The following is an 18473-nucleotide window of genomic DNA, read 5'->3' as shown; positions in this document are numbered from 1 at the left end:
CTCAGAACACATTTCTGCCCTGGGCACCTACTGTAAACCCCTTTGTGTAAATAGGAAAATGGTCCTCGTGGCACACGCCCCGAGTGCACAATGCACCCGTCAGGTGAGGGACATCAAAGCAATGAGGCATCTAGATATCCACCCTCCACTCTATGAGCTCTTGGCGCACGCTCTGGTCCTCAATGCGCACTCGGGCCAGAGCTGCCCTCAGTACACGCTCTGCCTCCGGCCTAAGCTCGGCCGGGAGCCGGGCCTGAAGAACCCAGCACGGGGGCAGGTGGGTGCAGCAGTACAGTGGGAAGGAAACGAGTGCACGGGGGAGAGAAGAGGAGGGGAAAACACTGCACGAAACCTGCAGCGAGAGAGAGTGAGAGAGAAAAGCAAGAGAGATGGACCCGAAGGGAATACCCAACAAGCATTTACAAGTGGGACACGGACAGCGGGAGGGGGGCGGGAACGGGCACAAGGACAGGGGCAGGGGGAGCGGGAAGGCAAGAAAAACAAAGCACTCACCTGTACTTCTTCCGGCGGCCGTGGTCGGCATGTATTGACGAAAACAAACACATAAAAAAAAAAACGAAACTCCACCCACCGCCGCGATGACGATTTGAAAAGGGAGGAGAGGGAAGAAATCGCGGGAACGCCCACGAATCTGGTCCGTGAATGACGGACAGATCTCTGTTCCAATGGCTAGCCTCCATTTATGGAGCTAGCCAATGGAACAGAGGGCGGATTCCCAAGCCACTCTAGTAAAACATAAGGTTTTCCGCCTGCGCGAAAAAGCTGCGCAGTGCGCAGCTTTCGCTTAGGCAAAACCTAAAAATTTATAATGTTGGTGTAATTTCAAAGAGTGCAAATGTTGCTTTTGGAAAATGGTGTGAACAAAGGCTTAGTGTACCAGTGGTTTGCCTTGGCCACTCCTGATTTCTTCTTACACTTCTACCTGTGTTTGATTGTAGTGTCAGCACAGGAAAATGATGAGGGTAATAAGGGAACAGCAGATGAGATGCATGTGAGCCACATATTTCTAATTGTGGATTTGGGCTCCATCAGACCATTTCCCAAAAGGTAAATGGAAAGAATTCGGAATGTGCTCCTGTAAAATTAATCCTACAATTGGAACAATAAATCCAACAACTGGAACAAATTATTGTGAAATAATTTAAAAATCTGTTGAGCTTTCTTAGAAATCTTTATGTACTGCAGAGTTCGATGAAAAATGACAAGTATAGCAGGTAGAAATACGACACGTGGAAAAGGGTAGTCAAAGCAAAATAATAGGGAGGTTATCCCTTCCTATGCCTAACCTTGAAAACCACTTTCTTCTGTCCATGACACCCGTGAGTGTTTCCACTGTGTTTATCTACTTTTGAAGGCAGCAAATCTGTGAACTGTGCATAAGTCCACCCCCAGCCCTAAAATTGAGGTTGTGTAAATTCCAACATACTGGCAGAATTTTCAGATTTCATGTTTCACTGTTTACAAATGCCATTTGTAAAGACAACATTTTAAATCCTGATTATGTTGAATGGAGTTTGGGAAGTTGACAATAGCAGACCGATGTTTGGTGCACCTAATTGTTGAACATGCGCGGGATTTGCTCCATTTGAGACTAACTATTGGAATTAAACTACTAGAGATTAATGTTGAAAGTGCTGACTGTCTCAACAGCAAATAGCACATTGCAAACAGGTTCCCATAAAATAACATGATTAACATGGATGGTTTTCACAATAAATAAGAAATCGATCGACGTTGTTTCTTTTTAAAACAAATTCCCTTTCTCAACAAATGTGCATATATTGTTTTAACTGCAGCATCAACAGGAACATTTACAAAAAAATTATTTTCTTCAATGAAGCAGCTGCTTTTGCGAGCAGTCGGGAATGCTACCTACTTTGACAAACATTTGAGTCTTTTGTGTAGGACACTTGCAGAAGGACCCTCTGACTTCAAAAGCGGATCTTCTAAGAACCTGAGACTAAACAATCTTGTTAAAGTTATTTGCGCAATACTTTTTGTATAGAGTAGCAGGTGAATTTCATCATTTCTGGTTGCTCAGCAGATGAATGAAGGATTTCGGCTGGCAAACTCCCCAGGAGTTAGCACCTTATGCAAATCAATATTGTTGAGTGACAGCACAGGTAAGCCAAAAGGACAAGTATCGGTTTAGCAATGTTCCCTTGTCGCCCTAACCCGACCGTCACTTAATCTTGTCTTCCTCGTAGCGCAGCCTCAGAGCATTACTATGTTCCACAGGCATCCAAGGTGGTGCTTCACAGGAACGAATAGATAGTGGTCAGTAATCTCCACCTGCCCTTCAGGTGCCTGCAGTTTTATTCAAGAACTTATTCCTTTCAAGCACCTTGTTAACATTTTCAATCAATGGGATCATGAACTTTCTGATGGTTGGATCTTCAATGAGGGATTCTCTAGGCAAAGCAGGCTGAAGAGGACTTCTGCAGTGGTATACAAGTGCAACATTGAGTGGAACATGCAGACTGCTATTGTAAGCCTTTAGAACAGAGTGCACTGATATCTGAACCACCTTCCGGGGATTGAGGATCATTTTTCTGGCGTTAAAGTAGTCTTCCCTATCAGGCTCCCTGTGAATATGCTTCAGGATATCCACACCGGGCACAGCCTCCCAAGACGATGTGTTAAACCCTTCAATCGGGCTGAACACGTGTTTTGGAAAGATGTGGTTTTCAAAAAGAAATGCCCCAACATCTGGATGTTGCTTCTGAAGACCTTCCATCATACTCGTCCAATCAGGGTGTTTGAAGGGCAGGATTATTTCGTCCAGGTCGATGAGTATCACATACTTGCTCCGGTACATATTCCTGTACATACAGTCGTTTAGGGTGACCAACTGTCCATAGTACCCAATATCCTTGGCGTCCATTGAGTGGTGCCATGCATTTGCTGGAGTTAGGTACTTTTCGATGGGCCAAGGTACCACCTCTACAATCCCTTCGGCAACGTAATATTGCAAAAGTCTTTCTATCGAATGGCTACAATTATTTTTATAGATTGTGACCCTCCCGGCCCCCAGCAGTTTATACATCTCTATTGCCTGGGTGAACTGTAAGACATTGTCATAATTTCCAAACATGGTGGAAATGCACACAGTAAAATTCACATACAATGATGTTGATGGCTGTAGGTTCTGTACTGCAAACATAGAAAGTTCATCTATAGACGCATGCTGGATTGAATCGAATGCGATATATTTGGGGTGACAATTTATTGGTTCTGAACAAAGGATATCGGTTGTGACATAAGGGAAACCGAATCGATCGCTATGCATGTCTAAGACCGCCATTAATACGTAGATATTGTTGGTTGTTGTGCAGGAAATGAAGCAATAAAGTTGTTTCTCATCTTCGTGAACAATAGCGATTGTGCGAATGTTGTTCCCTTCCCTATGATCTTGATATGACGCGATGATGAAAGTCCTGTTGTTTCTTAATTTAGATATTGTATCCCCTGAAACACTAACATTGGGAGAGGGAAAATGCGCTTGCCTAAAATGAACATGTTCTCTTTTAATCCAATAGTAGTTCTTTGAGTACAAAAACAATGTTAAACAAGCAATTGCACATATACTAAAAGATACCCAGATTTTTTTTTTGCACCACATCATTCTTTTGAGCATAAACTGTAATCCAGGTCTTCTAAATGATCCAGAAGGTGGAATCTAAGGGAGAAAACAGATAGAAAAATAAATTATTTTTTACACATGATCATCATGCAATTACACATTACAGATCATAAAAACAACACTAAACACTGCATTAACATACAAGAGAAGGGACTTTGGCACAGTCAATGAAACTTCATTGTGTTTCAACAATAAAACAACAAGGATTGGCAAAGCCAATAGGACTGGTGCCAGCCTTTTGGCAATTCTTCATTTGTTTTGTCACAGCTTTTGCAAAACTTTGTTGTTTTAGGAAACACCGGGCCCTCTTCTATCTACACAAAAACATTGACTAAAGGAAAATTTTTTGTCTTGGGTCCCAAAAAGCACATATTGCCATAGTACTCCCTAGCACTGAAGGGAACTTATTTGTGTGTTGTTGTGCTCCTTGTGAAAGAAAAGCAAGCAGTAACTCACAGTGAAGTCAGCGAATGGCTATAGTCGCCTGACGGATAGCCCCTTGATGCTTACTGGAGTGGCTGGAAGAAAATGTGTTTTACAGAACCACAGACTGACTGACCCTGCAGATATTTGTTTAACAACCTACTATAGGTAACTATGTTATACAAATAATTTTAGCAAAATCAAAAAATCTTGGCTAACACAGGTATAAAAAAGACAATAGGTCAGGCACTAGCTGCCAGGAGCTTGCCTTTGGGGGGAAAAGGCGAGGAAGAGAGATAGAAAAAAAGAAAGAAAAAAAGGAGGAAGGCAAAAAAATAAAAGAAAGAAGGGAGGTAAGAAGGAAAAAGAAACATTGGTAAATGCATTAGCTTTCGCTTATGTGATAAACGGTAAACTGTTTTTTGTAAGTTGTAGCATTCTAAGTAGTTGTACAATATAAGTTACAAAAAGCCTGTTAAAGTGTTAAGACTTGTTTATGTAAAAAAGGCAATATATTGTGCTGTTACTAGTGGTATAGTGTGGGTAAGTAATAGCAACATTTTGAAAACTAAAATGAAAGAGGAAAATAATAGAATTAATTGTTGTAATAGCAATATCATGTGTTTGGAGGAGTTCTGACACATTTTGGGCCCAGTGCCGCTGCACCTGCTGCCCCATTCAAATCGTTCCCCAGTGCCTGCAAGATAACTGTATTTGTGACTGCCTGTTTAGTAGTAGTATATAGCAATATTAGAGGAGTTCTGATAACTTTTGATCCCGGTGCCACTGCACCCGCTGCACCATTCAAATCATGACCCTGTTGTCTGCAAGGTAACTGAACATGTGACTGCCTGTTTAGTAGTAAAATATAGCAATATTAGGTGTTTAGAGGGGTTCCTAGATCTTTTGGTCCTTGTGTCTCTGCACCTGCTGCACCATTGAAATCATGACCCTGTTGTCTGCAAGGTAACTGCAATTGTGACTGCCTGTTTAGTATTACATTTCAGCAATAATCCTGGTTTAGTGGGGTCCCTAGAGGTTTTGACCATGGTGCCATTGCATCTGCTGCACCATTCAAATCAAGTCCCTTCTAACAGCAGGGTAACTGCAAATGTGACTGCCTGTTTAGTAGTCAAATATAGCAATATTATGTGTTTAGAGGAGTTCTGACAAATGTTAGGCCTGGTGCAACTGCACCTGCTGCATCATTCAAATCATGACCCTGTTGTTTGCAAGGTATCGGCACTTGTGACTGACTGTTTAGTAGTCAAATTTAGCAATACTATGGGGCCCATTAGGATGGCGGGCGGATTGCCCCTGCCAGGCCGGCGGTAGCCACCACTGGCCTGGCGGGGGCAATCCGCCCGCCATCTGTCCCGAAGTAACCCCCCGCCATATTAGTATTTTCCGCCCCGTGCTTTGTAATGCACAACATGTATCTCTGGAAAAAGCAACACAGGGTCCTGGCTTTGACCCAGTAAGGCTAAGCCAAATATAACAAAAGAACAAAACAGTGGCCAATACTGGACTTAGTTTTATATATTCAGACGTTAACCTTTATGAATGAAACATAACGGTCCGTTTTTGTCTTACGTCACTAGTTAAATTTTTATTTTCTTCAATAGTAAGACATTTTATTTTTTTGAATCATATCAAGAAATATTTATGCATGTACAAACAATTATTGGAATAAACATATAAAAACAGCAAATTTACACATATTTACAACAAATTCTACACATCCTACCCATACCATTCATACTTCACTCATACAAGTGCCACTGCACCTGCTGCACCATTTAATTCATGATTTTGTTGTCTGTAAGGAAACTGCACTTGTGACGTCCTATTTAGTAGTAAAATAAAGCAATATCAGGTGTTTAGTGGGTGCCTAGAGCTGTTGGTGCTGGTGTCACTGCACCTGCCGCACCATTGTAATCATTACCCTAGTGCATGCAAGGTAACTGCAATTGTGAATGCCAGTTCAGTGTTACATTTTTAGCAATAATCTGGATTTAGTGGGGTCCCTTGAGGTTTTGGCCACGGTGCCACCCTGTTAACTGCAAGGTAGCTGAAATTGTGAATGCCTGGTTAGTAGTCAAATATAGCAATATTATGTGTCGATAGAAGTTCTGACAACTATTGGACCCAGTGCTGCTGCACCTGTTGCACCATTGATATTATGACCCTTGTTGTCTGCAAGGTAACTGCACTTGTGAGTGCCTGTTTAGTAGTAACATTTGCAATATTAGGCGTCTAGTGGGGTGCCTTGAGCTTTTGGTCCCGGTGTCACTGCACCTGCTGCACCTTTGAACACATGACCCTTTTTCAATTAACTGTACTTTCACCCTTGTGGATTAGGATGACATACTTAGAGAGTTCAACAGAATCAGAGAATAAGGAATTTGAGAGAGCGCGGGGGTGGGGGGTAATGGTTAGAGCAAGTGAAAAGAAAGAAACAGAACATGAAAAAGTGAGTGTATGGGGACAGAGGGAGGCAGACAGACAGAGAGATGGGAGAGCGTTGGATGGCAGGGAGGAAGAGAAAGAAAAGACGAAATAAGGAGATAGAAGGCAGAGGAAAAAAGTTGAGATAGAGGCGAGAGACGCTGAGAAGGGAGTGAGAGGAAGAGACAGAGATAGTGTGAAGAGTGAAAAAAATCACAGAGAGATATGTTGACCAGCAGATAAGTCTTAAAAATATTAAGAAAGATCTCACTAGAGTAGATGGGCTGGGATAGAGCGGAGACAACCCGGGAGTCTCTGTTCTGCATTTTTACACGAGTTTTCATCTCATGTGGGGGGAAAAGGGATGTAAGGAGGCAAGGGAACCCCATCCTTTTACCCCCGGCACTCGCTGAGAACACCGCCCCACCTCCCAGGTGTTCTAAAGAGTCACACCAGCTGTGCCCATAAATTGGTGACAAATCACACTGAGGGAATCAGCTAAGTCCCTAGAGTAGGCAGAAAGAAAGAAAGAAGGAAAGAAAGAATCAAAGAAAGAAAGCATGAATAACAGAAAGAAGGCAAGACAGACCGGATTTTAAAGATAGAGCGCCCTCATGAGTTCATATTCAGAGTTCATGTGAGTAGCTGGTATGATATGAAAAAGCAGCAGTGATATAAATAAACAAAGGCCACTTAAAATAATTACAACATCATTGGCAGGAGACAGGAACTGATATATCTGGATTGAGCTATGTGTTCTCGTCTGGGAGATCTACAAACAAAGGGAACACTAAAATAAAGAAAAAGTAAAAACAAGAACACTGGCACGGAAGAGAACTACCTTGTGTGCGGCTGTGGAAGGGCTAAATGCAGACACTCAAAATATAGGGGCCAATTAGGATGGCGGTTAATCTGCATTCCCCGGGCCGGCGGAAGCCACTGCCGGCCTGGAGGATGCGGATTAACCGCCGCGGCCACAGACAACACCCACCACCAGATTAGGATGGTGGTGGGATTGCGGTGGGACAAGCGGCGGACGGCTGGTCCGTCCGCCGCTGATCCGCGGGGTGGGGAGGGCTATTTGGTGACGGTGTCTGCAAGACACCGTCAGCCAAATTAGGATGTGCAAGGACACATGCTTTTCCGCGGCGGCTTTTCCGCCGTGGAAAAGCATGTGGACATTGGTGTTTGGGGGCCCGTTGCGGGCCTCCAGGGTGTCGGGGGTTGGTGGGGTGCACATGGGGGGTACCTATGGTACCCCCCAACATTTACATGCACAAAGCAGCAGGCACCGCGCCGTGCCTGCCGCTTTGTGCATGTAAATGTAAAACATGCAGTTTTAACATTGCTGCGGGTGCTGCTTCAAGCAGCGCCCGTCGCAATGTTAAACATACAGGATGTGACCGCCAGGGTGGCGGTCACATCCTAATTTGCACGGAGGGACCGCCGCTGCCCCTGTGGACGGTCCCTCCATCTCTGGGGTGGCGGACGGACTCAGGTCCGTCCGCCATCCTAATCGGCCCCTAAGTTAGCCGGGCGGGGGTGGGCTGAGCCAGCCCAATGCCTGATGCTGTAGTGAGCGGAAGTAAACTGCGAATGCCTCAAGAAGAAAGCAATGGAGGAAGAGAGATGGTGGAAAACCCCTGTAAGTATATTATACATGTCATTTTAGTAAAATCAAAAGCTATTGGCTAACACCAGACCGTTAAAGTTATTGGACCTGATTTAAATGCTTCATAAAAAGAAGGAAAAATAAAGTAAAGATTGAGGTATTCACATTTCTGACTGTAAGTTCCTCAATATGGTAACCTGAACGTTGCACAGTATACCTTTCTGGTTCTGTTTGCTAATTGTTTCAGAATTGTGCTGTGTCAGATAACTGAGTTTTGAGTGATAAACAGTGTTTGGAAATACTGAGGTGAGGAAGAATAACAATTATCACATTCTTTGATAACAGTTCATTTCTAAAAAAATTCAAATTCCATTAACTGAACTGCTCACAGGCAGGGATAGGAATTATGTTGCCTTACCTGTACTACCTCCATTGTTTTGGCCCGCCCTAATTTTTTCTGGACTTTGGGCCTGATTAGATGGCGGTGGGACAGGCAATGTCAGAACGCCTGCAGGTCTGCCCGCTGCATTAGGATGTGGAGGCATCTTGCGGAGAGACAATCAGCCACGCAACCGACGGGCTCAAGGTGCCGGTCGGAGGGACAGTAATCCCTACAATACGGACGGTGCCTGTTCAGGCACCGCCGTAGGTATTACAATGTCCAATCTGCCTGTGCTTTCATGGCGGTCCACCCGCCATGAAAAGGCAGGCAGAAAGTGACTTTGGGACCCTCCGCTATGTGGACTGACATCCCTGCACTCGGTGGTAGGCACCGCATGGTGCCTGCCATAAGTTGCAGGGATGTTTCAAAACATGTCTCTTAGAGGTGAGGCATGTGCTCCAGCCCTTTTTCGGGCCGCAGTACAAGCCTCAATGCTAAGAGGCATGTTTCTGACTGCCGTAATTTGTCTGGCTGGACCGCCGACTCCCTGCAGGCCATCCCATTCCCGACACGACGGTGGTCATATGACCTCCATCATAATCAGCCCCTATGTTTTCATCAGCAAGTGAAGAGATAGAGGAGAAGAGAAGAGGGGATCGGGACAGGATTTTCAATGGTCCGCATCCCTACCATCTACTGACAATCATACATCAATCAATCAATCAATCAATCAATCATATCATTTGTAAAGCGCACTACTCACCCGTGAGGGTCTCAAGGCGCTGGGGTGGGGAATGCTGCTACTGCTCAAAAAGCCAGGTCTTGAGGAGTTTTCTGAAGGCCAGCAGGTCTTGGGTCTGCCATAGGTGGATGGGGAGGGTGTTCCAGGTCTTGGCGGCGAGGTGGGAGAACGATCTGCCCCCTGAGGTCGCTCTTCAGAAGCGGGGGACTGTAGCGAGGGCGAGGTCGGCGGAGCGGAGGTGGCGGGTGGGGGTGTAGAAGCTGAGTCGTCTGTTGAGGTACGTTGGTCCGGTGTTGTGGAGTGCCTTGTGTGCGTGGGTGAGAAGCTTGAAGGTTATCCTCTTGTTGACCGGGAACCAGTGCGGGTCTCTCAGGTGGGGTGTGATGTGGCTGCGGCGAGGGATGTCGAAGATCAGGCGTGCAGAGGCGTTCTGGATGCGCTGGAGCCGTCTCAGGAGTTTGGCCGAGGCTCCTGCGTAGAGGGCATTTCCATAGTCCAACCTGCTGCTGACAAGGGCCTGGGTGACTTCTTCTCGTTTCAGTGGGGATCCACTTGTAGATCCTACAGAGCATACGGAGGGTGTTAAAGCAGGAGGAGGAGACAGCGTTGACCTGTTTAGTCATGGAGAGGGTGGAGTCGAGGATGACCCTAGGTTGCGTGCGTGGTCGGTGGGTGTTGGAGCGGTTCCCAGTGCGGTCAGCCACCAGGAGTCGTCCCAGGCCGAAGGGTTGGATCCGAGGATGAGGACCTCCGTCTTGTCCGAGTTCAGCTTCAGTCGGCTGTTCCTCATCCATTCAGCAACGGCCTTCATTCCTTCGTGAAGGTTGGTTTTAGCAGTGTGGGGGTCCTTGGTGAGGGAGAGTATCAGCTGGGTGTCATCGGCGTAGGAGAGGATGTTGAGGTCGTGCCGATGGGCGACGTGGGTGAGCGGTGCCATGTAGATGTTAAACAGAGTTGGGCTGAGGGATGAGCCCTGGGGTACGCCGCAGATGATCTCGGTGGCTTTGGAGCGGAAGGGGGGAAGGCGGACGCTCTGTGTTCTGCCGTAGAGGAAAGAGGTGGTCCAGTCCAGGGCCTTCTCTTGGATCCCAGCGTTGTGGAGGCGTGTTCGTAGTGTGTGGTGACAGACTGTGTCGAAGGCGGCTGACAGATCCAGGAGGATGAGGGCCGCCGTTTCTCCGTTGTCCAGCAGGGACTTGTTGTCATCGGTGGCAGCGATGAGGGCAGTCTCGGTGCTGTGGTTGCTGCGGAACATGGACTGGGAAGGGTCCAGGATGTTATTCTCCTCGAGTTAGCGGGTCAGTTGTTCGTTGACGGTCTTTTCGATGACCTTTGCCGGGAATGGGAGCAGGGAGCTGGGCCGGATGTTCTTGAGGTCCTTGGGGTCCGCCTTGGGTTTTTTGAGTAAGGCGTTGATCTCGGCGTGCTTCCAGCTCTCCGGGAAGGTTGCTGTCTCGAAGGAGGTGTTGATGACTTTCCGGAGATGGGGTGATGGATGTGCTGGCTTTGTTGAAGATGTGGTGTGGGCATGGATCTGACGCAGATCCGGAGCGGATGGTGTTCATGATCTTGATGGTGTCATCGTCGTTGATGTTGGTCCAGTAGAGCAGGCGGTTGGTGCGGATGGTGGTCGTGGGGGTGGAGGTCTCAATGGTTGTCGGGGAAGTCGTGGCGTTTAAACTTTCGTGGATGTCTGATCTTGCGGTGGAAGAAGGTGGACAGCGAGTCACACAGGTCTTGCGAGGGTGGGACGTCGTTGGTGTTGGAGCTGGGGTTGGAGAGTTCCTTCACAATGTTGAAGAGCTCTTTGCTGTTGTGTGCGTTGTTGTCTAGGCGGTCTTTGAAGGAGGCCCTTTTGGCGGATCTGATGAGGTGATGGTGTCTGCGGGTGGCATTCTTGTGGGCTGCGTGGCTGTCCGATGTTCGTTCACGGAGCCAGATCTTCACCAGCTTTCGGCAGGTTTGCTTGGAGGCCCGGAGGTCTTCAGTGAACCAGCTGGCTTTCTTGCTGGTATGATTGTTGGAAGGTTTCTTGATCGGGCGAGGGTGTTGGCACAGTCGTTGATCCACTGACTGAAGTTGCGGGTGGTGGTGTTGGGGTCGGTATGGTCGGCGGGTGGGCTCTGGGCGAGGGTGGTGGTTAGCTGGTCTTCGGTGACTTTGCTCCAGCAGCGGTGAGGCATCTGTTGGGTGCGGTGGTGCGTGGTGGGTTTCTTGAAGGTAAAGTGGATGCAGCGGTGGTCGGTCCAGTGGAGTTCGATGGTATGGTTGAAGGAGACGTGGGGGCTTGCGGAGAAGATGGGGTCAAGCGTGTGACCGGCGGAGTGGGTGGGTGTTGTGACGAGTTGTCTGAGTCCGAGGTTGGCTAGGTTGTCGATCAGGGTGGTGGAGTTGGTGTTGTCATTGTTCTCGAGGTGGAAGTTCAGGTCCCCGAGGAGGATGTAGTCCGTGGAGGCGAGGGCGTGTGTGCTGACGAAGTCGGCGATTGAGTCGCTGAACTGTGGTCGGGGTCCGGGCGATCTATAGAGGAGGGTTCCTCTGAGGGTGGTGTTGGGGACGGTGTGGAACTGGAAGTGCAGGTGTTCGGCGGTGCTGAGGGTGTCGTCAGTGTTGGTCGAGACTCTGAGAGTGTTCTTGTGGACGATGGCGATTCCTCCTCCCGCTCTGTTGGTGCGGTCCTTGCGGGTGATCTTGTAGCCTTCCGGGACGGCTATGGCTATGTCGGGTGCTGAGGCGGGGTTCAGCCAGGTCTCCGTCAGGAAGGCGACGTCTGGGGAGGTTGAGTTGAGTAGGTCCCAGAGTTCAACAGCATGTTTTCGAGCGGAGCGGGTGTTGAGAAGGCTGCATCTGAGGTGGTTGGGTTCTTTCCTGGTGGGCAGCATGGTGGGGCGGATGCTTGTGAAGCTGCAGTTCCGGCAGGTGAAAGCTCCGTGGGTGCGCTTCAGGGCGGCCAGGAAGCAGGTGTGTGATCGACCGGTGTTGAGTGCGTGGAGTTTTCTGGCATCGTACGGTGTCGGGCGTCGTGGCGTTCGTGGTGTCCAGGGGTCCTGGTGCTGGGCGCGGTCCAGGCACGGACGGGCACAGATGGGCTTGCCGTAGGTAGCGACTTCCATATGAGGGGATGTAGTAGAGGTTCAGAAGGAAATAAAATCCAAAGCCAATCCAAATTGTAGTTAAGAGGTATTTATTAGAGCATCCACCTTCTTGAAGATCAGCAATGCAACTGACCACAACTGATCTTTCAAGATGTAACATAACAAACCCTTTTTAAAGATGTACAAACCAAGCAAAGAACATTGTACAGAGAACACTCTACAAAGAATGAACTATGAGAATTCCTCATAGAACTCTCATGTAATAAACATTCTATCATTAACACCATACCACACATCCCCTCCCTTTATAAAAATGAAAGAAAGAAAGGTACAGAAATACAACTTGTTTGTATAATACAAAATCATCAAATTTTTGGGGAATACATTTCTGCCTTTTAGACAAACGGTAAACATTATTTCCCTGAACAGATGTATGTGGAAATGAAGGAACAACATTGGTATCATTAAATATATGATCAGTTATCTCAAAATCTGTTCTCTTTTCTGCAACAATTGTGGCACTTGAAAAATCTAGATACATAGACATGCAATGTCTAAAAATAGAAGGATCAACCTTTGCAATTTTTGAAATATTCCACCAGGATCCATTATCCAAAAGAACAGAAGCTTTCCCAATTTTACAAATCACAAAAATGTCTGAAAACTTAGACTGGCCTTTTTTTAACAAAAATAGGTAGTTTAATTTTGACTTTGTCACCTACATGCAATTTAGATTTAATTGTTGAAGAAACTATATCATTCGAAACAGCAACATTGTGTTTGGCCTTTTTATAAAAGACACTCATGTCATATTTTGATTTGGCCTTCTCAATCCCAGAAAGAGAAATCTCTTGTTGAGGACTCCTGCCTTTAAACAAAAGAAAAGGCGAAAATTTTGTAGAAGAATGTGGAGTGCAAAGATAAGACCAAACCAAATTTGCCACATGATTCTTAACATCAATGTGAGATTTAATAGCTAATTGTATACCCTCAACTAAAACTCTATTACATCTTTCCACAAGACCATTCATGTTAGGTGAATATAAAGCAGTCTTGACATGTTTAATGTTATTCTTTTTGATAAAAACATCAAACAAATGTGAGGTAAATTGTGTTCCATTATCAGACACTAAAGTCAATGGCAAGCCCTCCCTTTTAAATATCTCCTTAAGAAATGTAATCACAGGGGGAGGAGCCAAGCTCGCGACCGTGATGGCCGCGCTGTAGCTCGGCTCCGTCAACCTTCCTGCCTGAACTATCTATCCTGCGCCTTATCCTGCCCCGAGAAGTCTTATTTGATGGTCTATGGAATTATGACGTTTTGCTGGCACTCACCGTCTGACCCGGATGATCCTAGGTGCCGCGGACCTTGAGCTGCGCCCTTGTTCGCTTCGGAGCCTCCGGGGCGGGCAGGCCTGGGACTCGTCTGCGGCGCCCGGGCGGGGCGGAGCGCCGGGGCCAACCCCTTGGTGGAGGAGTGGGGTCGGCCGGAGCGGCCATTGTTCGGTTGGACCGGTGGCGACTGACCGGGCCTGGTCTGGCTGTCTGGGGACCTGGTGGTGGAGCGCTGCCTCCCACGGACGGGGGTTGACCGCATGGGCGACTCGTCTCCCCTTTGTTCTCCTGTCCGGCCATCTTGAAACCCTCCGCCCGGTCTCGGCGGGCGGCGCCCGTGGGTCGGTGGCGCCGGCTGCCTCAATATTCTGGTGGCCAGCCTTTCTGCCCTGGGGGTTCCATTGCTTGTCGCCGGCTAGATCCCATCGAGCTCCGTTGGTGGCCGGATTGGGGTCGGAGATTGCCGCGGCCTCGCCGGACTGCAAAGATGGCGGCCTGCACCCTGCATCTACGCCTAGTTGGGGATGGCGACATTGGCTTGCCGCACGGCACGTTTGCTGAATACCGTAAAGGTGAGCCTACAGTTGGCGACGTCTTCGCCGCCTTGTGTTCCTGGCGTGCTTCCATGACTGTACCTGTCGCTGGGCTGGATGGTAGCCTTTGTACCGGGCTCGTTGGGCCGTCCCCTGCGTGTATGGCTTCGCCGCTTCAGTGTGCTGCGGTGCCCTGCCTGGACATTGAAGATACTATGGCCACCGCTTGTTTGGACGTACAGATGCCTGCTGCCTTGTATCGTCAGGAGTTCTTCCCTGTGGTGGATGTACTGGAGGGCCTCCAGCCGAGATCCGTCCGGATCTGTCTCGCCGGGTCTCCCGGTGATTTTTTGCCTCGGCCTGCCGAGCGGAGATCCTGTAACTGTTTCACCGGGGCAATTGTTTCCCCTTGGTCGGCGGGGCTGCGCTTGAGTCGCCTGCTGCTGGTACCGTCCTTTTTTGCTCATCCGGTCCGGAGCCGTTATAATTTGTGTAGTGGATCGACGATTGGAATCCCTGCTTTTCACCTCTGGCCCCTCATGTTCTGGTTCTTTGTGCACTCTGTGCCTATGGCACTGGACAGACGAGGACAGGGTTGAGATGAACTTGTACCGCCGGACTATTACTTTGTGGCATGGCCAGATGACCGCCTTGCGGCTATACATGTATGATTGATTCCTCTTCATATTCCTGGTGCCTGTTTTTTTTTTTTTGTTTTAAATGACTTCTTCTTCTCGTGGGCTCTAAATGTGCTCGGACGGGGGAGTTGGGAGCTGATAGTTTTGATTATGTGTCTCCTCTCCCGATAGTTTTTTCCTTCCTTTCCCCTTCCTCTCTTTTTGTCTATATGGTTCCTTTCTTACTTTTTGTCTCCTCTATATTTCGGGTTTCCGGTTAGGGCGACAGGCACGCTGCTGGGGGGGTAGGCCTTAGCCTTCTGCAGGGGTGCAGGGTGGGGTGGGTGGGGGGGGGGGTCTGTATTTTTGTTTTTCTTTTGTTCTTGGTTCTATGGCTCTTGTGTATTCTCTTTTCTGGACGCTGCGTCTACATGTAAGCCTCATGGGGTGTTTTTGCCAGCGTGGGCCTATGGTCTCCCTGCCACCGATGTTCATTGCGCATCCATTACTCCTGTTTCCTTTGGTTCCATAGGCTGGCCCTTTTTCGTATGCTTTACTTGCCATGGGGCACATGCTTTTGGGCCGCGTCCTCCTTTCCCTGTTTTTCCAACCCTTTTTCTTGATGTTCTTTCCCCTTTTTCCCCTTCCTTCTCCCTTTACCTGGGTCGATGTAGCGGATGGCTTCGTATTGCAATCCTGACTTCCTTTCTATGTATTGATGCGTATTTTTGTAGTAACGGGTGGGCGTTGGGCAGTGGTTGGACTTGCTTGCTGATGTGGGACTCACGTTTTGCCCTTGCTATAATGTAGCTGTTCTTTTTGAAACTCGCTGTGTTTTGTTTTACTGCCTGCTAACGACCCGCCACAGACTTTTGGACCCTAATAACTGCAATATTCCTGCTACTCACCCTATTATATTATAAAATTAACCTTCACTTTTCCTACTCATGGTGGTTTCCTTGTGGCTTTCTGCCTCGCCTTGTTGCATCTGTTATGTCGGAGACCTGCTGGAGCTTCTTTCCTGGCCTATGTGCTAATACAGTGTGGTGGCCGGCCCGATGGGTTGTAGGCCCGTATTTGTCAGCTATATCTGCACAATAAAGGTTTTCAAAAAAAAAAAAAAAAAAAAATGTGATCACAGAAATAGTGTCAATTTGTGTGGACCATTTATATTCTACCCATTTCGAGAAATAGTCAATGACAACAAAAATGTACACTTTTGTGCCTAAATACCTTCATATGGACCTAAAATATCAATAGCTATTTTATTCCATGGAGTATCAGGTATCTCAACTTTCACCAAATTAGAATGTAATGGCTTCAAAACTTTATCTGAATTAGCACATAAAGAACACTTCTTAATAAAATGAACAATTTGATCATCCATATAAGGCCACCCAAAAAATATCTCCAATTTTCTTGATAGTACTAGACTGTCCTAAATGACCTAGATGAGCAATAGAAATTATCTTTTGTCTAATAGACATCGGGGGTACAAAACAATCACTTTTCAGAATCAAATTTTCATTACAAGTCAAATCATCTCTCTAACCTTCCAAAACACTCCAAGTTCCTTTGAAAGATGTTTCTCAATTGGCCAACAATCCACAATGTATTTACTGACTAATTTAAGCTGTTCATCCAAATCCATAGCTTTAGACCACTCATCTTTTGTAACTAAATCTGACATAGAAAGAACAACATCATCCACAGATGCAACAACACACTCATCAAAGCTCTCAGAATAATTAACAAAATTGATACTAGGCAACAACCTTGAAAAACAATCAGCTCTGGTATTTTGTGAGTCAGGAATATAAATAATATCAAAATTGTATTCATATAATTTTGCCAGAATGCGGACTAACCTTGCAGATGCTTTTCCAACACCATTGTTAGATAATAAAGAAATTAAAGGTTTATGATCAGTCTTTATTTTAAAAGACTTTCCCCATAAGTAGGTTTTAAAATGTTCAACTGCCCATGAACAACCTAACGCCTCTCTTTCAATCGTAGAATATTTTACCTCAGCAGCTGTGATAATGGCCTTGACGCAAAGGCAATAGTTACTTCTTTATCCTTTTTTACCTGACTCAAAACAGCACCAAGTCCAGTGGCACTCGCATCTACAGAAATCACACATGAAGCATTAGGAGAAAAGGGAGAAAGAGGTTTGCAATCAATTATTGCAGATTTAATAGCAGAGAAAGATTTAAAATGTTCATCAGTCCAATCCATCCCTTTTTAAGAAGTAATCTCAAAGGTAAAACAATATCTGAAAAATTCTGAACAAACCTCGAGTAATATTCACACAAACCTAAAAATGATTTAAGTTGATCTTTGTCTTTAGGTTCACACATGTGTTTGATGGAAGCAAGATCATTTTTCGGAAAAATGCCTTGTGAATTGGTCATATGTCCTAAATATTCAACCTCAGATACAAAAAATTTGCACTTATCCAACCGAATAGTCATACCTCTTTCATCTAAAATAGACAATACTCTGTCAAGGATATCTCTGTGTTGTTCTACAGAATCTGAAAATACTAAAATATCATCCTGAAAAGCCATAACATTTTCAATATCCTTAAATAGTGAATACATCCGTTTTTGAAACACTGAGGCTGCAGATGAAAGCCCAAATGGCATCCTAATGTATCTAAACGTGCCGTCAGGAGTAATAAATGTAGTGATGTCTCGTGAATCTTCCATAAGTTCTACCTGATGGTAAGCAGATTTTAAATCTATGCTGGTAAAATTTTTTGCCCCATCCAATTTTGCCAATAAATCTTGTATTTTAGGCAACGGATGACACTCCATGACAATTTGTTTGTTTACAGACCTCAAATCCGTGCACATTCTAAGCTCGCCATTTCTTTTTTTTTAACTAAAACAATGGGAGAAACCCGTTCAGAGGCATTAACAGGTTCAATTACACCTTCCTTACACAATTTTTTAATCATTTCAGATAATTCACCTCTGACAGATAAAGGAACGTTTCTTAGTTTGTGTTTTGAAGGTACTTCATTCTTTTTAAGCACAATTTTGTGTGAAAATCCTTTAACCTTAACAAGTTCTCTTTTAAAAATATTGCTATGTTTACTGATAATATCTGAAACAGGACTTCTATTGTCTCTATTTTCAAGACTGTTCGCATGCAAATCTTCAAAGAAACACACTTGCACTTTGGCATTGGGACATAAAGTAATGTCAAATTTCCTTCAGTGTTTCCAACCGAGTACTTCTAAACCGTCTACAGCAACATAAACTTTGCCACAAATGGTTTTGTGCCTAAAAATAATATCAGAAATAAAATAACCCAACATTTGAATTTCTTTACCACCCAATCCAAAAACACGAATATCATTTGAAGGTTAGGTTATCCCAAGACTTATAAAAGAAAGCGTCGGAAATAATTGTATAAGGAGACCCAGAGTCCGCCATAACCTCACTATCTCTAACTTCAACAGAAATAGTACACAATGGGGGAATGTAAGGTTAAGAGTCAACATCACCATCATTGGAAACAACTTGTCCCAACATATGAACCTCTGTGACAGCAAGAATCTCATTTTCACAAAAAACTTCTGTAGGTGTTTCTTCCTGAGTTTCTTACTCAGAAA

The 18473-nt window shown here is 45.9% G+C and overlaps 1 protein-coding gene across 6 annotated transcripts in view; it reads right to left on the bottom strand.

Moving 5' to 3' along the window:
- Window positions 1-720: 720 nt before the first annotated feature.
- LOC144756353 (uncharacterized) overlaps window positions 721-18473 on the bottom strand; it is a 430517-nt gene continuing 412764 nt past the window's right edge. For all 6 annotated transcript variants that reach the window (XM_078646112.1, XM_078646111.1, XM_078646113.1 and 3 more), the window contains one exon: window positions 721-3700. In XM_078646112.1, the coding sequence (XP_078502238.1) occupies window positions 2321-3658 (1338 nt within the window). In that variant the 5' untranslated portion in view covers window positions 3659-3700 and the 3' untranslated portion in view covers window positions 721-2320. The remainder of the gene's footprint in view (window positions 3701-18473) is intronic.

The sequence above is a fragment of the Lissotriton helveticus genome, chromosome 5_1 (genome assembly GCF_964261635.1).
Source record: "Lissotriton helveticus chromosome 5_1, aLisHel1.1, whole genome shotgun sequence".
NCBI lineage: Eukaryota > Metazoa > Chordata > Amphibia > Caudata > Salamandridae > Lissotriton > Lissotriton helveticus.
This window is presented reverse-complemented; position numbering and strand designations above follow the sequence as displayed.